This window comes from Anomaloglossus baeobatrachus, chromosome 12, assembly GCF_048569485.1.
Source record: "Anomaloglossus baeobatrachus isolate aAnoBae1 chromosome 12, aAnoBae1.hap1, whole genome shotgun sequence".
Classification (NCBI taxonomy): Eukaryota; Metazoa; Chordata; class Amphibia; order Anura; family Aromobatidae; genus Anomaloglossus; species Anomaloglossus baeobatrachus.
This window is the reverse complement of record NC_134364.1, coordinates 65161689-65186074: the sequence shown is the minus strand read 5'-3', so window position 1 is coordinate 65186074 and position 24386 is coordinate 65161689. Positions and strand designations below refer to the sequence as shown.

At 46.0% G+C, this 24386-nt stretch overlaps 1 protein-coding gene across 2 annotated transcripts in view; it reads left to right on the top strand.

Moving 5' to 3' along the window:
- Nucleotides 1-24386, top strand: part of MDGA2 (MAM domain containing glycosylphosphatidylinositol anchor 2) — a 798087-nt gene that overhangs the window by 620269 nt on the left and 153432 nt on the right. For both annotated transcript variants that reach the window (XM_075331178.1, XM_075331177.1), the window contains exon 8: nt 2948-3241. In XM_075331178.1, the coding sequence (XP_075187293.1) occupies nt 2948-3241 (294 nt within the window). The remainder of the gene's footprint in view (nt 1-2947; nt 3242-24386) is intronic.

The window sequence follows — 24386 nt, the reverse complement described above, 5'->3', positions numbered from 1 at the left end:
AACCCTGTCATGGGTAGCCCCATCTCCAGACCTGAACTCCATTGAAAACCTTTGGAATGTAATCAAGAGGAAGATGGATAGTCACAAGCCATCAAACAGAGAACAACTGCTTACATTTTTGCACCAGGAAGTGGCATAAGGTCACCCAAAAGCAGAGTGAAAGACTGGTGGAAAGCAGCCAAGACTCATGAAAGCTGGGATTAAAAATCATGGTTATTCCACAAAATATTGATTTCTGAACTCTTAATGAGTTAAAACATTATTAGTATTGTTGTTTCTAAATGATTATGGACTTGTTTTCTTTGCATTTTTTAAGGTCTGAAAGCAATGCGCATTTTTTGTTATTTTGACCATTTCTCATTTTCAGAAAATAAATACAAAATGTATTGCTTGGAAATTCGGAGACGTTGTCAGTAGTTTATAGAATAAAAGAACAATTTACATTTTACTCAAAAATATAAAAGAGATAAATCAGAAAAACTGTCAATTTTGCAGTGGTCTCTTCATTTTTGCCAGAGCTGTATATATATATCTTCAGACACGTTTTCTGCATCTCTAGTTCTGGAACATGGCGGCCGGTTGCATGTTCTCACACCGGGCTTGTCGATGGCTTGTCTTCTGTGCAGTATGTGAGGATGAAATAGTTATGCAGCAGCAGCACCTGCTGGGAGAGAGACGACGGAGCAGTTACGAGACGTCTTTGCCGAGAACGTTGCATGCCACGCTTATTGTATACATGGAAACCGCTCTGCGCGAACCCTTCGCTCGTGCACCAGCTGATTTTCCGCTCACTGACCCATGCTTTCTGTACATAGCAAAGGCTTTAGGCAAAATTCTATTAATAACTCATCAGTTCCATTCAAATAACACAAAATGATTTTTTTTCTCCATTTTTTCTTTTTAAATCATACTGTTGTCCAAAGCTTTAAAAGGAATATGTCATCTGAAAAAAATAGCATTTTTTATTTATTTTTTTTTAAATCAGACTTTTGCGCTTAATGGATTTTTTAATATTTGTTTTCCAATGTTTTTTTCTTCACATCAGAATATTTATTAAACATAATTATTAGAAATCTTTCATCCATTATAAGTTTATGCTTAAAAATACAACTCTGCCCTTCACCTCTCCAAACAACCCTCATCACCTCGATATCCAACAATCAAAAATGTCTGACACTTTCATTCCCTCAGTCCAAGAGTGCAATACAGCAGCAACAGACTATGTCTGATCTTTTGTATTGAAGCATCTAATGATAGGGTGTAAAAGTCATGTGGGCTGTGATATCGGCTATTGTGAATGGTGGAATATGTGTTATTGTCACTGGGTGGCAGGAGATAACAGGGAATCGGGCTCCTAAACTGGCCTCAAGCTAGGGGGAGCCATAGCTGTCCCTGATCCCAGAGATATGTCTGAAGGTGACAATGTCTGGGATGCCTTCCTACCCCTTACTCCTGACCAGCCCTGATCTAGTAACTCCTCCTGACCAACCCTGATCTAGTACCTGCTCCTTACCAGCCCTGATCTAGTACCTCCTCCTGACCAGCCTTGATTTAGTACCCCCTACTGACCAGCCCTGATATAGTACCCCCTCTTAACCAACCCTGATCTAGTACCTCCTCCTGACCAGCCCTGATCTAGTACCTCTTCCTGACCAGACCTGATCTACTACCCTCTCCTTACCGGCCCTGATCTTGTACCTCTTCCTGACCAGCTGTGGTTTAGTACCCCCTCCTGACCAACCCTGATCTAGTACCTCCTCCTGACCAGCCCTGATCTAGTACCCCCTCCTGACCAGCCCTAATCTAGTACCCCCTCTTGACCAGCCCTGATCTAGTACCTCCTCCCAACCAGCCCTGATCTAGTACTTCCTCCTTACCAGCCCTAATCTAGTACCTCCTCCTGACCAGCCCTGATCTAGTACTCCCTCCTGACCAGCCCTAATTTAGTACCTCCTCCTGACCAGCCCTGATTTAGTACCCCCTCTGAGCAGCCCTGATCTAGTACCCCTTCCCTCCCGCACTGTAAACACCAACAGTGATAGACAAACAGGGGAATCCAAAACGCTATCATATATCACGCTTACACAGAGTAATCAGACAACAAGAGATAAGGATGAAACTAAGCAGTGAGGAAATAACTAGACGACAGTAGAGAGTCCACAGCACACTAAGCAACATGCAGTAAATCACCAAACTGGAAAACAACAGCACACGGACCGGCTTAGCACAAAGCTATAGTCAGCACAGGAAGACAAATTCCTCACTCTTAAAAAGGTGGGGAATACCTGTGATATGTCTCCTGTAAAATGTGACCTAAAAGGTAACCAGCAGGTTACAGAAATTAACTCCTGCAAGCCCGATCACTAATGAGCACACAGCTGGTTGACGCCATAGCCTGTCTGTGCAACTCAGAAACACCAGAGAAAGAGTAGTGAGGAGTGTCAGAGTCTGTAGTCTGAATAGCGATTGATGCCGCCATAACACTCAGCGAGTTTAGAGCCATTTTACCTCACCAGTGTCATGTTACTCATTAGTGTTACAAGGTCTCCAGTGTGAATGGGAGCAGGTCTGTTACATTCGGTGTTATCACTCACACACTATCTCATACTGGTCCCTGTAAGTGCAACATGGCACCTAATGGCAAATATGTCAAGTACTCAGCAATAACAGTAGATAATAGTGTTACTTATGAAATATCTAAAGAGCATAAAGGGCGACCTAAAGCAAGCAGAGAGCAGCGATCAGGGAAGAATCTCTAAGTGTTACATGGATGCCTTACGTGCAGTCAACCAGTCACTTTCCTTAAATATTATATATATACCCAGATTTTAAAGTTTTTCTGAATCTAAAGTGAAACTTTTGTTTTTAGATTTTTTTTTAAACATTTTTCTAAAAGCAAAAGCAAATTCTGACATTAACTTTTATATTTTTCTTTTTTTCCTTTTAGTTCCACCAAATCTCACAGTTCCAAAAGGCAAGTCCCCAATGGTGGCCAGAGAAGGAGATACCATAGAGCTGCAGTGTCAAGTGTCCGGAAAGCCCAAGCCAATTATCATGTGGTCCAGAGCTGACAAAGAAGTTCCAATGCCGGATGGGTCGATGCAGATGGAGAGTTATGATGGAATATTAAGGATAGTCAATGTATCCCGAGAAATGACGGGAACCTACCGGTGTCAGACCAGTCAGTACAATGGATTTAATGTCAAGCCCAGAGAAGCGTTGGTTCAGCTGATTGTGCAATGTGAGTACAAAGGGTCGAAAATAGGATTTTTCTTTTTACGATGTTTATATTGCTGTGAAGAAAGTCTTGGCTATTCTGACTACAAGATTCACTTACTGGATCTGGTCTATTAAACACGTTAGACACGGATTTCCAATTTGTAGTCCAATCAAAATTAGACTAGTCCACCACTGCACCTGCACCATGTCCACAGTACCAAAGACAAACCCACCACTGCACCAGCACCATGTTCCTACCAAAGACAAACCCACCACTGCACCAGCACCATGTCCACAGTACCAAAGATAAACCCACCACTGCACCAGCGCCATGTTCCTACCAAAGATAAACCCACCACTGCACCTGCACCATGTCCACAGTACCAAAGACAAACCCACCACTGCACCAGCACCATGTCCACAGTACCAAAGACAAACCCACCACTGCACCCGCACCATGTTCCTACCAAAGACAAACCCACCACTGCACCAGCACCATGTCCACAGTACCAAAGATAAACCCACCACTGCACCAGCGCCATGTTCCTACCAAAGACAAACCCACCACTGCACCCGCACCATGTCCACAGTACCAAAGATAAACCCACCACTGCACCAGCACCATGTCCATAGTACCAAATACAAACCCACCACTGCACCAGCACCATGTTCCTACCAAAGACAAACCCATCACTGCACCAGCACCATGTTCCTACCAAAGACAAACCCACCACTGCACCAGCACCATGTCCACAATACCAAAGAAAAACCCACCACTGCACCAGCACCATGTTCCTACCAAAGACAAAGCCACCACTGCACCTGCGCCATGTCCACAGTACCAAATACAAACCCCTCCACTGCACCAGCACCATGTCCACAGTACCAAAGATAAACCCACCACTGCACCCATGCCATGTCCACAGTACCAAAGACAAACCCACCACTGCACCAGCGCCATGTTCCTACCAAAGACAAACCCACCACTGCACCCGCACCATGTCCACAGTACCAAATACAAACCCACCACTGCACCAGCACCATGTTCCTACCAAAGACAAACCCATCACTGCACCAGCACCATGTTCCTACCAAAGACAAACCCACCACTGCACCAGCACCATGTTCCTACCAAAGACAAACCCACCACTGCACCCGCACCATGTCCACAATACCAAAGACAAACCCACCACTGCACCCGCACCATGTCCACAGTACCAAATACAAACCCACCACTGCACCAGCACCATGTTCCTACCAAAGACAAACCCATCACTGCACCAGCACCATGTTCCTACCAAAGACAAACCCACCACTGCACCAGCACCATGTCCACAATACCAAAGACAAACCCACCACTGCACCAGCACCATGTCCACAATACCAAAGACAAACCCACCACTGCACCAGCACCATGTTCCTACCAAAGACAAAGCCACCACTGCACCCACGCCATGTCCACAATACCAAATACAAACCCCTCCACTGCACCAGCACCATGTCCACAATAGTAGAGACAAACCCACCACTGCACCAACGCCATATCCATAGTACCAAAGACAAACCCACCACTGCACCAGCACCATGTCCACAGTACCAAAGACAAACCCACCACTGCACCAGCACCATGTCCACAGTACCAAAGACAAACCCACCACTACACCAACGCCATGTCCACAGTATCAAAGACAAACCCAGCACTGCACCCACAGCATGTTCACAGTACCAAAGACAAACCCACCACTGCACCCACGCCATGTCCACAGTACCAGAGACAAACCCAGCGCTGCACCCACAGCATGTCCACAGTACCAAAGACAAACCCACCACTGCACCAGCACCATGTCCACAGTATCAAAGACAAACCCAGCACTGTACCCACAGCATGTTCACAGTACCAAAGACAAACCCACCACTGCACCCGTGCCATGTCCACAGTACCAAAGATAAACCCATCATTGCACCGATGCCATGTCCACAGTACCAAAGACAAACCCACCACTGCACCCGCACCATGTTCCTACCAAAGACAAACCCACCACTGCACCCCCACCATGTCCACAGTACCAAAAACAAACCCACCACTGCACCCGCACCATGTCCACAATACCAAAAACAAACCCACCACTGCACCCGTGCCATGTCCACAGTACCAAAGACAAACTCAACACTGCACCAGCACCATGTCTATAGTACCAAAGACAAAACCAACACTGCACCAGCGTCATTTCCACAGTATTAAAGACAAACCCACCACTGCACACGCGCCATGTTCATAGTACCAAAGACAAACCCACCACTACACCAGCGACATGTCCACAGTATCAAAGACAAACCCACGATTGCACCAGCGCCATGTCTACAGTACCAATGATGGTGATGATGGTGCACTCTAAACAACAAGATTTATCTTGAAGTGTTCATGTTCAGGCTCTGTGTTGATGGAGGGTAGCTCCTCGGATTTATTTCCTTTTGTGGGATTGGGAAGCCACTGTCCAACATTGAGGCTGGTTTTACATGCTCTTTAGGAGTATTATGGCTTAATGTCATCTGTTTCCAATCGATGTTACGGCACGGAGAGTTGATTTTTTTTTTAACTATTACCAGGGCTGTATTTACCATTAGGCACCCGTGGTCCGGTGCCTAGGGCGGCAGATTGTGAGGGGCGGCACCTTCTGGCAGCAAAAAAAAAAAAAAAAAAAAAAATTTTTTTTTTTTTTTTTTTTTTTTTACATTTTTTTTTTGTGGCCGCCGAGCACAGGGAGCTGATTGACTCCGGAACTGCCGGCGCCTGCACTTCCGGGGTCACAGGCGCGCGCCAATCAGCTCCTTCCTCTGTGCTGCGTCCACTGCTGTGTGGACGTCACATGCAGAGCTCACAGCAGGACGCCGCGGAGGACGTGATGGAAGCCGGTGTCAGAAGAGGATACTCACGTGAGCCAGGAAGATGGCGGCGGGCACTGGAGCAGGTAAGTGGATTCATAAGGAGCGTGGGAGTGTCTCTAATGCAGACCGGAGATCTGCGCATGCGGGGGGGGGGAGGCGGCAAAGGCAGATACTGGAGGGAGGCAGAGGCTGAGACTGGGGGGAGGCTGGAGGGAGGCAGAGGCTGAGACTGGGGGGAGGCTGGAGGGAGGCAGAGGCTGAGACTGGGGGGAGGCTGGAGGGAGGCAGAGGCTGAGACTGGGGGGAGGCTGGAGGGAGGCAGAGGCTGAGACTGGAGGGAGGCAGTGGCTGAGACTGGGGGGAGGCTGGAGGGAGGCAGAGGCTGAGACTGGAGAGAGGCAGAGGCTGAGACTGGGGGGAGGCTGGAGGGAGGCAGAGGCTGAGACTGGAGGGAGGCAGAGGCTGAGACTGTGGGGAGGCTGGAGGGAGGCAGAGGCTAAGACTGGGGGAGGCTGGATGGAGGCAGAGGCAGAGACTGGGGGGAGGCTGGAGGGAGGCAGAGACTGGGGGGAGGCTGGAGGGAGGCAGAGGCTGAAACTGGGGGGAGGCTGGAGAGAGGCAGAGGCTGAGACTGGGGGGAGGCTGGAGGGAGGCAGAGGCAGAGACTGGGGGGAGGCTGGAGGGAGGCAGAGGCTGAGACTGGGGGGAGACTGGAGGGAGGCAGAGGCTGAGACTGTGGGGAGGCTGGAGGGAGGCAGAGGCAGAGACTGGGGGGAGGCTGGAGGGAGGCAGAGACTGGCGGGAGGCTGGAGGGAGGCAGAGGCTGAGACTGGGGGGAGGCTGGAGGGAGGCAGAGGCAGAGACTGGGGGGGAGGCTGGAGGGAGGCAGAGGCAGAGACTGGAGGGAGGCAGAGGCTGAGACTGGAGGGAGGCAGAGGCTGAGACTGGGGGGAGACTGGAGGGAGGCAGAGGCTGAGACTGTGGGGAGGCTGGAGGGAGGCAGAGGCTGAGACTGGGGGACGCTGGAGGGAGGCAGAGGCAGAGACTGGGGGGAGGCTGGAGGGAGGCAGAGGCAGAGACTGGGGGGAGGCTGGAGGGAGGCAGAGTCAGAGACTGGGGGGAGGCTGGAGGGAGGCAGAGGCTGAGACTGGGGGGAGGCTGGAGAGAGGCAGAGGCTGAGACTGGGGGGAGGCTGGAGGGAGGCAGAGGCAGAGACTGGGGGGAGGCTGGAGGGAGGCAGAGGCTGAGACTGGGGGGAGGCTGGAGGGAGGCAAAGGCAGAGACTGGGGGGAGGCTGGAGGGAGGCAGAGGCAGAGACTGGAGGGAGGCAGAGGCTGAGACTGGGGGAGGCTGGAGGGAGGCTGAGGCTGAGACTGGAGGGAGGCTGAGGCTGAGACTGGGGGGAGGCTGGAGGGAGGCAGAGGCAGAGACTGGGGGGAGGCTGGAGGGAGGCAGAGGCAGAGACTGGGGGGAGGCTGGAGGGAGGCTGAGGCTGAGACTGGAGGGAGGCTGAGGCTGAGACTGGAGGGAGGCTGAGGCTGAGACTGGAGGGAGGCTGAGGCTGAGACTTGAAGGAGGCTGAGGCTGAGACTGGAGGGAGGCTGGAGGGAGGCTGAGGCGGAGACTGGGGCAGGCTGAGGCTGGGGGGAGGCAAAGGCTCAGACTGGGGAAGAGAGGCTGATGCTGAGGGAAGATAGAGGCTGATGCTGGGGGAGAGAGGCTGATGTTGGGGGAGTGGGAGAGAGGGGCTAATGCTAGAGACAGAGGACAAGGGATGAGGGATAGTGCAATGACAAAATCGATTGGGTGGGGGGAGTGTAAGGACTCAGAATAAGAGGGGGCAGCATTGGGAGCTCATTGTGAAGAAGGGGCAGCATGTGTGGGATCAGTATGGAGTGGAGCAATGTAGGGGAGTCAATATCAAGAGTGAGGTAGTGTGTGTGGGGGGGGGGTCTCAGCATAAGCGTTAGTGTGGTGGTCTTAGCATGAGTGGGGCAACATGAAGGTCTCATTATGGAAAAGAGGAAGGCAGCATTAGGAGCTCATGGAGAGGGACAGCATGCATGGGACATTGTGAGAAGGGGGCAGCATGCATGGGACACTGAGGAGGGGGCAGCATGCATGAGACATTGTGAGGAGGGGGCAGCATGCATGGGACATTGTGAGAAGGGGGCAGCATGCATGGGACACTGAGGAGGGGGCAGCATGCATGAGACATTGTGAGGAGGGAGCAGCATGCATGGGACATTGTGAGGAAGGAGCAGCATGCATGGGACATTGTGAGGAGGGAGCATCAAGCATGAGACATTGTGCGGAGGGAGCAGCATGCATGGGACATTGTGAGGAGGGAGCAGCATGCATGGGACATTGTGAGGCGGGAGCAGCATACATGAGACATTGTGAGGAGGGGGCAGCATGCATGAGACATTGTGAGGAGGGAGCAGCATTCATGGGACATTGTGAGGAGGGAGCAGCATGCATGGGACATTGTGAGGAGGGGCAGCATGCATGGGACATTGTGAGGAGGGAGCAGCATGCATGGGACATTGTGAAGAGGGGGCAGCATGCATGGGACATTGTGAGGAGAGAGAAGCATGCATGGGACATTGTGAGGAGGGGGCAGCATGCATGGGACATTGTGAGGAGGGGGCAGCATGCATGGGACATTGTGAGGAGGGGGCAGCATGCATGGGACATTGTGAGGAGGGGGCAGCATGCAAGGGACATTGTGAGGAGGGGGCAGCATGCAAGGGACATTGTGAGGAGGGAGCAGCATGCATGGGACATTGTGAGGAGGGGGCAGCATGCATGGGACATTGTGAGGAGGGGGCAGCATTCATGGGACATTGTGAGGAGGGGGCAGCATTCATGGGACATTGTGAGGAGGGGGCAGCATGCATGGGACATTGTGAGGAGGGGGCAGCAAGCATGGGACATTGTGAGGAGGGAGCAGCATGCATGGGACATTGTGACGAGGGAGCAGCATGCATGGGACATTGTGAGGAGGGGGCAGCATGCATGGGACATTGTGAGGAGGGGGCAGCATGCATGGGACATTGTCCTCACATCATGCTGCTCCCTCCTCACAATGTACAGATCATATTTCATAATCGAGGAAGGTGTGGTGCATATACAGTAGTTTATAAGGGAGGGCAGTGTGGTGTTTATTAGGGGCAGTGTCACAGTCACAGTATATAAGTGGGGACGGTGTGGTGGGAATATTTTATACTCATGCTATGTTTTGATGTGCCTGTGGTGATTCCCATTGGGGGGGTTCGTTTCTTATTGATACTTTTTAAAGTGTGCTACAGAGTAGATCTGCCTTAAACAGATGTCGTGTGCGAAAACTCAGTTTTACGTTGTCACTAAGGGGCGCGACCACTTAAAGTGCCTAGGGCAGCATGAAGGCAAAATACAGCCCTGACTATTACCTATAATTTTTCAACAAGTGCATGACATTTATGAGAACCTCCTATTTTTTCTGTACCTTCCTTTAAAGATTCCCTTTTACTAACGTCATCTGAACCCACTTATTTTATCCGGACCACCTAGCCAACCATCTGTGGTCATTATGACTCTCCTATAATTGATCATATTGGACTAAATAAGGATCAGGCATGTTGAATTTTAATGCCTGATCCTTCATTCCTGGATAAAACAAGCTGCAGCCAAAAGTTTCTGGCTTTTACTGTCTCCATCCTCTCCACTGAAATCATATGCACGCTCGATCAAATTGAGTTTGCATGTGTAAGTGAGGAACTGTTCAACAGAGATAGCTGTCATCCAAGTGGGCTGATCTAAAATGTATGGAAACTGTAGTGCCACTATTTCTGCATGGTGCCGCCTCTCCCCTTAAGCAGGGACGCTGACTCATTCACCGTCGCAGCCAGACTGTGTCTTGCCTTGCCTCCCTGTGGTCCTCCTGTTGCCCCCTGCTCCTGGGACCTGTGAACGCTACACAGGTCCCCCGAGAGTGCACTTAGAGCGAATTCATGCTCTCACTCTGGAAGGGCCAGCGCACTAACCCTTGGAAGCCTATGGCTGAGAGTCATTGGGTACTTAAGGCATCCTTCCAATAGGGGAGGTGCCTGATCAACATGGTCAGTCAGTTTATGTTCATCTAGCTAGCTAGTTGTCAGGTCCCATTTAATCTTGTGCCGTTACTTTTACCTGTACCCGCTTACCGATACCTATCTCCCTGTATCTGCTGTACCCTCCGTACCTGCCTGCACCTGTCACCCTGTCTGCATCAGCTGACCCAGCTGCACTACTGACTCTGCCTGTCTGTACCTGAGCCCGTCTCTACCCTGGGGGGTCAGCTGCCACAGTCCTGGACACTGCCATTGGAGTGGCACCTGATATCTACTGGCAGCTAAGACCTTCCTCACCATCTAGGGCTCTGGTGTATTCCGGTAGGTGCTTAGTTAAGCCCCTCCCAAATCAGGGTAATCCCGGGTCTCCACTCTGGTCCAGTGGGTCCACCCCCGCTGCCTCAATACCGTAGAGTGTTACAGAAACCTTAAGATAACACTCCTTATTCTGACTCTGAACTAAATGATGATCATGTGGTTAAAAGATCCATCGTGCTTTACTAAGGGGTACTTTGCACACTACGATATCGCAAGCTGATGGTAGCGATGCCGAGCGCGATAGTCCCCACCCCCGTCGCAGCTGCGATATGTTGTGATAGCTGCCGTAGCAAACATTATCGCTACGGCAGCTTCACATGCACTTACCTGCCCTGCGACGTCGCTCTGGCCAGCGAACCGCCTCCTTCCTAAGGTGGTGGGTCGTGTGGCATCACAGCGACGTCACACGGCAGGTGGCCAATAGGAGCGGAGGGGCGGAGATGAGAGGGACGTAAACATCACGCCCACCTCTTTCCTTCCTCATTGCAGCCGGGACGCAGGTAAGGAGATGTTCCTCGCTCTTGCGGCTTCACACACAGCGATGTGTGCTGCCGCAGGAATGAGGAACAACATCGTAACATCGGTCCTTCTGAAATGATGGAAATGACCGATGCTACACCGATCATACGATTTCGACGCTTTTGCGCTCGTTAAACGTAGTAAAAAGGATTCACATACTCCGATGTCGACAGCGACGCCGGATGTGCGTCACTTTCGATTTGACCCCACCGACATCGCACCTGCGATGTCGTAGTGTGCAAAGTACCCCTAAGAATAGACCATCAATCTTCTAGTCCCGAAAAATCCCTTTAAATTTTACGATGATGGAAAATATTTGTATCGTCTTTCGTTGATCTTTTGACTCATTTTGAATTTAGTTTTAGTGAGATTAGTTTTCTGCAAAACTGATATTTTCTGCATCAGCTCAGTTTCTCATTTTGCTCTAAAGACTAATTGAAGCTTATTTTATGGTGTTAGTTCCAAATCTGTGCAAGCATCATGATGTAGGGGCCAATATGCTGATTTAATCAATGTATCACTTTCTCGGCTGCTTCTTGTAGTTTTGTTAAAATCAGTGCTTATATAATATAGATCTACCAGTTCTCAAAATGTTGAACTCTGTATAACCCCGCCCACACGAGATTTTTTCTGTCAATCAGTGGTGTGGGCGCGGTTCTACAGAGTTCAGCATTTTGAGAACTGGTAGATCTATATTAGATAAATAGTGATTTTATCAAAACTACAGCAAGTAGCCCAGAAAGTGATACATCACTGGAATCGGCGTCTCAACCCCTACATCATGATGCTCTCAGATTTGGAAAAAATATCATAAAATAAGCTTCAATTAGTCTTTAGAGCAAAAAGAGAAACCGAGCTGATGCAGAAAATATCAGTCTGGTAGAAAACTAATCCCTGGTGCTAATTGCCTGTGACATAGGTACAAAACATGGAATGAGCTAAGCTTGAATCATTACACTTTTCTCAGATTAGGTGGGAAAAGCCAGGTGATAGATTATTTTTATGCATTTATTATATTTTAATTGTATTTTTTTAGGATGTTTATAATAGTTTATAGCAAAAACAATGTTGGGAGAAAAAACAAAAGTGTCCCGTTTATATTTTTGTCTAGTATAAGTATTGGGGTCATGTAAAGCCTTTACATGACCCCAATAATTATACTAGACAAAAATATAAACGGGACACTTTTGTTTTTTCTCCCAACATTGTTTTTCTCTTGTTCTTGTAACTCTCCAGGAGAAGCCGATAGGATTTTTGTAAATTTTTCTGGAAAATAATTCAGTAAAACGGGCATTTTATTCATTAAAATACATGGTGTTTGCATGGATATGAGTCTAAAGGCCGCTTTACACGCAACGACATCGCTAACGAGATGTCGAAGTCACGGAATTCATGACGCACATCCAGCCTCGTTAGCGACTTCGTTGCGTGTGAAACGCAGGAACGACCGCTAATGATCAAAATTACTTACCTAATCGTTGATTGTTGACACGTCGTTCCTTTCCCGATTATCGTTGCTGTTGCAGGACGCAGGTTGTTCGTCGTTCCTGTGGCAGCACACATCGCTACGTGTGACATCGCAGGAGCAAGGAACATCACCGTACCTGCGGCCGCCCGCAACGAGGAAGGAAGGAGGTGGGTGGGATGTTACGTCCCGCTCATCTCTGCCCCTCCGCTTCTATTGGGGGGCCACTTAGTGACGTCGTTATGACACCAAACGCCCCTCCCCCTTGAAGGAGGGATTGTTTGGCAATCACAGCAACGTCGCTGTAAAGGTATGTGCGTGTGACGCTACCGTAGTGATAATGTTCGCTACGGCAGCAAGCACCAAATGTCGCACGAAGGACGGGGGCGGGTACTATCGCGCACGACATCGCGAGCGATGTCGCAGCATGTAAAGCAACCTTTAGGCTTTGCTGACTACCCTTTCACTAGTGCGTGTGCCCCCTTGTGGGCTTTAGTCTAACTGCTCTTTGGAGTTCTATCTCCATTCTGCTTCTGCGCCCCCTGTTGGAAGCCGGACATTTTCCTGCATGAACACTAAAACAGGAAAGACTCAGTCACAGAATAGGACTTCCCACTAGACTCCTATACATAGGACTCCAGTAAATGCCTCTTATTCAGTGATTATTGTCTTTTTTATATGACTGTGAATGCAGATATAGCTGCCAATCACTAAGTAAGACCATTCACTGAATACAAATGAGTCCAATGGGCGGTCCTACTTGCTGATTGACAGTCTTCCCTGCGTGTGCATGCAGTGATAGGTGCCCATCACAGAGTAGGACAGCCACTAGACTCACATGCATTCAAACACCAAGGTAACTACAAATTATACTGAATCTTTTCCAACAAATCTATATATTTTACTGCTCAGCTTCTCCTTCCCTATACCTGTCACGGGTGTGTCATGGGTGACAGACAGTTCTGTAGTGTCTGGCAATAGAAGGTCCCAGCGTTTGGCTGTGCAAAATGCTCACTGAGGTTTATCATTCCTGCTATTAGTATTCAGTGTACTAGGTATCTCTGCTGCTGGGTTTTCATCCCTTTCCCACTAGGACCCTGCGGAGCTCTTCTTTCCTTCAGCTGCTAATCATCTGTATTTCTCTTTGGGTTTAAATACTCTAATTTTCCCTGGACCTATGCTGGTGACATCCAGTTCTTTCACAAGCTCTGGATACAAGCAGGTGGCTTGCACTCATCCTTAGGAATATTGATGCTCTTTGCTGAACTTCTTCCTGAAGCACATGGATTTAAGTTGTTCATGCACTTTCCCCATGTGTGTGCACCCTGTGTCTTCTTTTGTGTTTAGTGGGGTTGACGAGGAGCTCATTCCACCCATTCCCTATCTGGGGCCAAACTCTAGGGTCATCCTAGGGTCAGGTATCTAGATTAGCGTATAGGTGCAGAACCTATCTCGGGTGGTGAGGGACTCCAGGGGCCAGCGGTAGGTATGGTCAGGGGGTAACCATCTTCTCCTTCCCTAGATGCAGGGTTTCCCTTCCCTTTCACCGTTCACTTGATTCACCCCCTTACCTAGCATGACAATACCATGCTGTCCACAGATACCCTTTAAATTACCTAAATATATCCCAATTAATCAAGGTAATCGGACTGCACATTTTACCCATGACCATCAATGCAGATAATTACAGACTGTATACCAACCCACTAGTCACAATAAAGGCATAATACAAGGCAAAAGCATAATAAAACTTAAAGAGGTTTAAACATTGCTTACCTATCTGTCATCTGTCTGTATCCTCTGGGGTATCCAAGATCAGACGGCCATGGCGATTGGCTGATCGCAGATCTTCTTTAGAACCCATTCGGTGATTATCTTGAGTAGAGAGGAATTATTTCCTTTCTGTACCAAAGGGGTTAAGAGTGCCTTTTTTCCTGCAGAGTAGCTTTTAATATCAGCTACTGCATTTTACGACCACTCCCTCAATCTAAACTCACTCCTAACACTATCCTATGCCGGTTATAGATTTTCTATGCTGACCACTCCATTCCTCTATTTAAACTCACTCCTAGCTCTCTCCTATTCTGGTTATAGATTTTCTATGCTGACCACTCCATTCCTCTATTTAAACTCACTCCTAGCTCTCTCATATGCCGGTTATAGATTGTCTATGCTGACCACTCCATTCCTCTATTTAAACTCACTCCTAGCTCTCTCATATGCCGGTTGTAGATATAGATATAGCTTTTCTATGCTGACCACTCCATTCTTCTATTTAAACTCACTCCTAGCTCTCTCATATGCCGGTTATAGATTTTCTATGCTGACCACTCCATTCCTTTATTTAAACTCACTCCTAGGTCTCGCATATGCCGGTTATAGATTGTCTATGCTGACCACTCCATTCCTCTATTTAAACTCACTCCTAGCTCTCTCCTATTCCGGTTATAGATTTTCTATGCTGACCACTCCATTCTTCTATTTAAACTCACTCCTAGCTCTCGCATATGCCGGTTATAGATTGTCTATGCTGACCACTCCATTCCTCTATTTAAACTCACTCCTAGCTCTCTCATATGCCAGTTATAGATATAGATATAGATTTTCTATGCTGACCACTCCATTCTTCTATTTAAACTCACTCCTAGCTCTCTCATATGCCGGTTATAAATTTTCTATGCTGACCACTCCATTCCTCTATTTAAACTCACTCCTAGCTCTCTCATATGCCGGTTATAGATTGTCTATGCTGACCACTCCATTCCTCTATTTAAACTCACTCCTAGCTCTCTCTTATGCCGGTTATAGATTTTATATGCTGACCACTCCATTCCTCTATTTAAACTCACTCCTAGCTCTCGCATATGCCGGTTATAGATTTTCAATTCTGACCACTCCATTCCTCTATTTAAACATACTTCTAGCTCTCTCCTATGCCGGTTATAGATTTTCTATGCTGACCACTCGATTCCTCTATTTAAACTCACTCCTAGCTCTCTCTTATGCCGGTTATAGATTTTCTATGCTGACCACTCCATTCCTCTATTTAAACTCACTCCTAGCGCTCTCATATGCCGGTTATAGATATATAGTTAAGTTCAGAAATATTTGGACAGTGACACAATTTTCGCGAGTTGGGCTCTGCATGCCACCACATTGGATTTGAAATGAAACCTCTACAACAGAATTCAAGTGCAGATTGTAACGTTTAATTTGAAGGTTTGAACAAAAATATCTGATAGAAATTGTAGGAATTGTACACATTTCTTTACAAACACTCCACATTTTAGGAGGTCAAAAGTAATTGGACAAATAAACCAAACCCCAAAAAAATATTTTTATTTTCAATATTTTGTTGCGAATCCTTTGGAGGCAATCACTGCCTTAAGTCTGGAACCCATGGACATCACCAAACGCTGGGTTTCCTCCTTCTTAATGCTTTGCCAGGCCTTTACAGCCACAGCCTTCATGTCTTACTTGTTTGTGGGTCTTTCCGTCTTAAGTCTGGATTTGAGCAAGTGAAATGCATGCTCAATTGGGTTAAGATCTGGTGATTGACTTGGCCATTGCAGAATGTTCCACTTTTTTGCACTCATGAACTCCTGGGTAGCTTTGGCTGTATGCTTGGGGTCATTGTCCATCTGTACTATGAAGCGCCGTCCGATCAACTTTGCGGCATTTGGCTGAATCTGGGCTGAAAGTATATCCCTGTACACTTCAGAATTCATCCAGCTACTCTTGTCTGCTGTTATGTCATCAATAAACACAAGTGACCCAGTGCCATTGAAAGCCATGCATGCCCATGCCATCACGTTGCCTCCACCATGTTTTACAGAGGATGTGGTGTGCCTTGGATCATGTGCCGTTCCCTTTCTTCTCCAAACTTTTTTCTTCCCATCATTCTGGTACAGGTTGATCTTTGTCTCATCTGTCCATAGAATACTTTTCCAGAACTGAGCTGGCTTCATGAGGTGTTTTTCAGCAAATTTAACTCTGGCCTGTCTATTTTTGGAATTGATGAATGGTTTGCATCTAGATGTGAACCCTTTGTATTTACTTTCATGGAGTCTTCTCTTTACTGTTTACTTAGAGACAGATACACCTACTTCACTGAGAGTGTTCTGGACTTCAGTTGATGTTGTGAACGGGTTCTTCTTCACCAAAGAAAGTATGCGGCGATCATCCACCACTGTTGTCATCCGTGGACGCCCAGGCCTTTTTGAGTTCCCAAGCTCACCAGTCAATTCCTTTTTTCTCAGAATGTACCCGACTGTTGATTTTGCTACTCCAAGCATGTCTGCTATCTCTCTGATGGATTTTTTCTTTTTTTTCAGCCTCAGGATGTTCTGCTTCACCTCAATTGAGAGTTCCTTAGACCGCATGTTGTCTGGTCACAGCAACAGCTTCCAAATGCAAAACCACACACCTGTAATCAACCCCAGACCTTTTAACTACTTCATTGATTACAGGTTAACGAGGGAGACGCCTTCAGAGTTAATTGCAGCCCTTAGAGTCCCTTGTCCAATTTCTTTTGGTCCCTTGAAAAAGAGGAGGCTATGCATTACAGAGCTATGATTCCTAAACCCTTTCTCCGATTTGGATGTGAAAACTCTCATATTGCAGCTGGGAGTGTGCACTTTCAGCCCATATTATATATATAATTGTATTTCTGAACATGTTTTTGTAAACAGCTAAAATAACAAAACTTGTGTCACTGTCCAAATATTTCTGGACCTAACTGTAGATATAGATTTTCTATGCTGACCACTCCATTCTTCTATTTAAACTCACTCCTAGCTCTCTCATATGCCGGTTATAGATTTTCAATGCTAACCACTCCATTCCTCTATTTACACTCACTCCTCGCTCTCTCCTATGCCGGTTATAGATTTTCTATGCTGACCACTCCATTCCTCTATTTAAACTCACTTCATGCTCTCTCCTATGCCGGTTATAGATTTTCTATGCTGACCACTCCATTCCTCTATTTAAACTCACTCCTAGGTGGGGAGGAGATTCGAAACTCAGGAGGCGAATACCAAAATACTAGACAGGTAACGAATATCCCGAATATCTTAATATTTGTGCGAGCAACGAATAGTGCCAAATATATTCCCTCATCGTTACTTATGAACTATAGAGCAGATTAAGTAGCATTTAGGTTTCAAAGCTTAGTAATATACCAAACGTATTCCGAGTTCATGCTTAACACTGTAAACACATTTTCTGCAGCAGTTTTCTTCCTCGACATCATTATAAGGCTCTCATAAATAACGAGATGTTAACCCTGGTTTCTTTAAGCGGCACGTGGTATTTTGTGGTATTTCAATACGGAACGGCTTTAATGGCTTAGAATTACCTCCAGTGTAGATACAGCAGAGCTACCCAGTGCAACATTGGATAATTACCTTCCTACTTTCAGCCAGAGAACGTTTCAGTACTGACACAGCTGGAGTCCTCAAGAAGCCCTAAAATAAAAGTCATTAAGAAATGTGCTGTGGGTTGGAATTGGTATGGCCGCTCTCCATGTGGTACATCTCAGTTGCTAACCCTTCTCTATAGCAAGAAAATGAAAAAAATAACTAAAATTATAATGATGGAGGTCTTGGAATACTCTGAGACCCTAAATTTAAGGGGCTCTTCACTCCTTAAATACGAAACATTTACAGATTATATCTTGTATTTTTCTTTAGTGAGCATAAGAAACATGGATTCCAAGCAAATATCTCACTGTGCATCTGTAGTTACCATCTAGAAATAATAAGGTTACCTTTAAAAGGGGTATTTCATTTAGACGTCTCTAATAGGGAATTATTACTAGAGGGAGATTCCTCAGGGGCGGGACTTTAGGGTGTACAATGGTAATATTTGTAGACACAGAACAGTTGAACCGCTCACCACAGTGGAAGTCAGCCTGATTAGTTCCTCCAGATAAGTATTCTCGGTCCCAGCAAGGTTCACGGCAAGCCAGCCGTATATGGACAAGAAGCAAGCAGGGGAAGGATCCAGCTCAGACTCCAAGGATTTGAATAAAAGGCATTTCAACTTTGTTAAAAAGGATATATCCAAATAAGTATAATGACACAGGCTGATAACACTGACAGATGGTAGATGATAAAAAAAATTACGTGTTTCGGCAGTACGCCTTCATCAGGTCAATGTGAATGTCAAGGTTAACCTGATGAAGGCGTACCGCCGAAACGCATAGTTTTTTTTATCATCTACCATCTGTCAGTGTTATCAGCCGGTGTCATTATACTTTTTGGATATATTCTTTTTAACAAAGTTGAAATAAAGAAATGCCTTTTATTCAAATCCTTGGAGTCTGAGCTGGATCCTTCCCCTGCTTGCTTCTTTACAATCGTAATAGTTGCACCAAACCGTGATGAGTTGATGAGCCAAAGCGTTCTCTGTCACATAAAAACACATCAAATATCTTTATGTGTACCTATAGGCATCATCTACCAGATATCCCCTTAAATATGTCCTTAATAGGAATATTAAAAGATGAAGCTTCCTCAAGGGCGGAACTCTTTCAATTGCAGCAGTTGCACCCTATGATGACGGTTTGTGTCAAAGCTTTCTTGAGTGCATAATCATAGATCAGTAATATAAATGATGCATGATGGAGCGGGCCGAGCACGGGGTCTTAAAATTAAGCCTTGATGGGGACGTCTATCAGATGGATGAGTAATTGGCAACAATTTAATGTAAAGGTAATTCCTTAATCATGAAGGGTGTTTCTGGGGTTTATATGGGTGAGGCATTAATTGCACCAGACTCTTAATGTTCCTGTTCCACTGCTGTGGCATAGCAAATTATGACTTCATTCAGACAACAGTTTTCAAGATTAATTTTTGATTGAGTGGTCTTTTATTGTGGCCAGCCTAAGGCGCACCTGTGCAATAATCATGCTGTCTAATCAGCATCTTGATATACCACACCTGTAAGGTGGATGGATTATCTCAGCAAAGGTGAAGTGCATAGTAACACAGAGCTGGACAAACTTGTGAACAATGTTTGAAAGAAAATGGCCTTTTATTGTGGGCAGCCTAAGGCACACCTGTGCAATAATCATGTGGTCCAATCAAAATCTTGATATGCCATGCTTGTGAAGGGAATGGATTATCTCCGCAAAGGAGAAGTTCTCACTAACACAGAGCTAGACAAATTTGTAAATAATATTTGTAAGAAAATGGTCTTTTATTGTGGCCAGCCTAAAGGCCCTGTCACACACAGAGATAAATCTCCGGCAGATCTACGGCAGATCTGTGGCTGCAGTGAAATTGTGGACAATCAGTGCCAGGTTTGTGGCTGTGTATAAATGGAACAATATGTCCATGATTTCACTGCAACCACAGATCTGCCAAAGATTTATCTCTGTGTGTGACGGGGCCTTAAGGCACACCTGTGCAATATTCAGCATCTTGATATGCCCCACCTGTAAGGTAGATGGATTGTCTCAGAAAAGGAGAAGTGCATAGTAACACAGAGCTAGACAAATTTGTGAACAGTATTTGAAAGAGAAAAAGGTCTTTTATTGTGGCCAGCCTAAGGCACACCTGTGCAATAATCATGCTGTCTAATCAGCATCTTGATATGCCACACCTGTGAGGTGGATGGATTATTTTAGCAAAGGAGAAGCACTCACTAACACAGATTTATACAAATTTGTGAACAATATTTGAGAGAAAAAGGCCTTTTGTGTACGTAGAAAATTTTTTTTTTAGATCTTTGAGCTAAACTCATGAAAAATGGGAGCAAAAATAAAAGTGTTCCATTGATTTGCAAATTTTTGTTCAGTATATATATTTTTTTCAGTTGAAAAATTAACATCAATGACATAGTACTTTATGTACTCTACTACTGAAAAAAAAACCTTTTAAATACTTATCTGAGCCCTATATCCCTTCCATTTCTGTGACAAACCATTTCATGTGACGATTGTAGCCGATCAGCAAACTGCTGAGCTCAGTGATTATCCGCAGTGATAAAATTAATACTGAGCTGAATTTAATCTAGGCCATTGGTTCAGGCGTTCACAACAGTCACAGTTTCTCATGTCACTGGTGTGTCACGAGTAACAACCAGTCCTATGGTGTCTGGCTATATAAGGTCACAGCGTTTGGCTGCGCAAAATGCTCCTTGACCTTCTAATTTTTTTGCTTGGTTTTCATCTCTTTCCTTTTAGGACCCTGCAGAGTTCCTCAGCCTATCAGCTGCTTTTCATCAGCACTTCCCTTGTGTCTTGATATACCTTCACTTCCTATTACTAGGTGCTTGTGATAGTTCATATACCTTTTACAAGTCTTCAGTGCAAGCAGTCAGCTTGCATACATCTAGTGCTTGTTGCAGTTTTTCTCCCTGAGACAACCAGAGATAAGGTGTTTTTTGTTTTCCCTTGTTTGTTATGTTTGTGTGTCCTTTAGTGCCTAGTGGGGTTAACGAAGATCTCATCCCATCCACTCCTTACCTAGGGCCCAGATCAGGGTCAACCTATGGTCAGGCATCCAGCTCAGTGCATCAGTACGAAACCTGTGTAGTGTGGCAAGTGCCTAGTGGAGTTAACAAAGAACTCATCCCATCCACTCCCTACCTAGGCCCCAGAGCAGGGTCACCCTAGGGTCAGGTATCCAACTCGGCGCATAGGTGCGAACTTATCTAGGATTATGAGTGCCTAGTGGGGTTAACAAAGCGCTCATCCCATCCACTCCCTACTTAGGGCCCAGATCAGGGTCAGCCTAGGGTTAGGTATCCAGCTCGGCACACAGGTGCGAAACCTATCTAGGGGTGGTGAGGAAATTCAGGGTTCTGCGGTAGGTTTGGTCAGGAGTCACCATCTCCCTCTCCCTAGACACAGGGATTCCCTTCCCTTTCGCCGTTCACTTGGTACTTCCCCGTACCTAGCGTGACACCACCCCTGTCCAAGACTTACCATTATTAAAGAGTTAGGCGCTGATTCTTTTTTTTTTTTTTTTGCGCAATTTTTGTGACATTTTACAAAATACAAATTAAAAAAGTAGCAAAACAAAAGTTAAAGACAAAAAAATAAAATGTTTCACTTTGCAAAAAAAGAATAAACTGTGAGCACGATTTTGAAGAATTTGGAGCAAAAAAAAAGTAAACAAAGCCCAAAAGACAAAAAAAGAAAAAATGCCTTAAAAATAAAATCCCCCTGTGATGAATATAAGTCCAAGGGGTACTTTGCACGTGCGATATCGTATCGTCGGGGTCAAATTGAAAGTGACGCACATCCAGCGCCGGTAACGATGTCGCAACGTGTAAAGCCTAGAAGCACCGATAAACGATCGCAAAAGCATCGTAAATCTGTGATCTGTGTAGTGTCGGACATTTTCATAATGTCGCACCAATAGGAGATATGATGTTTCTCGTTCCTGCGGCCGCACACATCACTGTGTATGAAGCCGCAGGAGCGAGGAACATCTACCTGCGTCCACCGGCTATGCGGAAGGAAGGAGGTGGGCGGGAAGTTTATGTCCCGATCATCTCCGCCCCTCCGCTTCTATTGGCTGCCTGCCGTGTGACGTCGCTGTGACACCGCACGACCCGCCCCCTTAGGAAGGAGGCGGGTCGCCGGCCAGAGCGACGTCGCAGGGCGGGTAAAGTGCATGTGAAGCTACCGTACCGATAATGTTCGCTACAGCAGCTATCACAAGATATCGCATCTGCGACGGGGGCGGGGACTATCGCGCTCGGCATCGCTAGCATCGGCTAGCGATGTCGCAGCGTGCAAAGTACCCCTTAGTGTTAAGCACGTATTCGTGAATCATGCGTCAATACGCTGAACTATTCGTACGTAAAGGCTAAATATAATCATAGCCGTCCTTGAAATATAATGTGGAAAAAGCGGCATGATTATACAAAAATGGAACACAGTAAAAACTGGAAAACATCGCAGAAATCAAGGACACGAGGAACATAGAACAGTTTTTACACACGGTCATTTTTAGTAACACTTTATATTATGCTCCTCAAATAGAAACAAAAAAGCTGCAAAACAAAATGGTATCTCAATCTGAAGTGTATAACCCTTTTAGTTTAAATTTACAACATGTATCTATTCCTAAGATTATGTAATTATCAGATATTTACCCTCTTTTCCCCCTCACGCAAATAGTTAGATACTGCAGCTGCATCCCCCTCCTATCCCCACCTCTTTATTCCTTTAAATTATTGTAATACTCAATGTTTTTTTTTTATGGCTGTGGTGGCTGCACATTTTGAGAAAGGCAGTAGAGAAAAAGGAGCTAAAGAATTCAGAAAGGCAAGATGCTTTCTTGGCTGGAAATGTCCACGAAGGCTATATTCACATCTCAAACGCTCAAGTGTATCCCTTGAAGCTTATTTCTGAAGCTCTGGAACATGGGATTTGGACATGTGAACTGACATGTCCATTGACTAGATGCAGAGGAGATGGGGTCTTATCTGTGAAGACAGTGTGGTAGGACCACAGCAATTGCTTCCTCAACTGGGCCGGTTGTGGGAGCGGAAAGGTACAGCTGCGTTGTAGAAGTGCAGACAGTGAAGATGAAAGGATTAAGCCATGCTGATGTTCACAGAAGATGAAGCCAATTCCTATACAAGTTAGTTTATTCAATACGTTTTGGAGTGGATACTCGTGTCCTGATGAAGGAGGTCCATTGACTACAAAGATGCAGATGAAGTCACAATGTGCTCGGTTGAACATCCTTTTTGACTGTATATGTCTATCTGAGGCAGGCTCCAAGACAAAGGCGACAACGTCTTGGTGCCCACTTCAACTAGGCACATATGGCCAAAAGTGATGGTCAACACGGCACATTGTGACCTCATCTGCATCTTAATAGTCAATGGCCCAAACTCCCAAATTCCAATTTGCAAGTCTTTGGTCATAAGCCACTGTACAAATTTTGAAATGCAATGTGAACAAGGCATTAGCTAGTCATTGGCAGTGGTGGTGGTGACCCATCTCAGCCAGAAGTTCCACATTATTCTGGTATGTTAAATGAAAACTAGGAAGTAGAGACTATTTTACTGAAGGTCAAACAAGGGTCCTGTGACTCGTTCTTATAGCTGCACATGCGCAACTTCTTTTTTACTGACAAGATGTGACACTCTTCTTGAGATACAGTAGATGCAGATACCAGGTTTCGCCCGAAGAAGCATCAGCAGGAGATCAGTGAGGGTATAAATTCTTAATATTTTTTTTCAGCTATATGATTACAATAAAAATATTATCTTAATGGAACATAACCTTTAATTGAAACCACTGATACTAAATTGATGGTCGGCATGAGTGAGACACTGGTTGCGTTATTGAAGTATTGTTATACTCTTATCCTGCATCTCTCCAGAGAAATCATACTTAGAAAAGTCAGCCACGATTTATCGTGGATGGCTAGTAGGATAAAATTGTGGAATACTAGGTTATTTACATAGGGGTCCCCAGTAAGGTGTTTGCCCATTGGCCTTGATCACTTTTATTCAGCTAAAAACATATATTACAAAGATATACAGTGTGTCCACCCATATCCTGTCCACCGCCATTAACTTGAGAACAGTGACAGGTATAGGCATAGAAGTGGTGTCTAGGTATAGTAAAGTAGCCATGCACTACGCAATGAAGCCACCTATAGCGCCACCTGGTGGAAAACAACGGAGTTAGCATTTTTATCTCAAAAACGGAACGAGATAAAGAAAAAAGTGAATTACAAAGTTGTAGGGCATTATCAATTCAATACGAATCGACACCTTGCATACAGAAATGCTATGATAAGAACGTGTAAAACTCACAAGGCTGCGGACGTGAAGCGATATCTCATGGAGACCTTCCTACAAGTCATTGGGTATGGTGGCTGTGTGGAGTGGCCTCCACGCTCACCTCACCT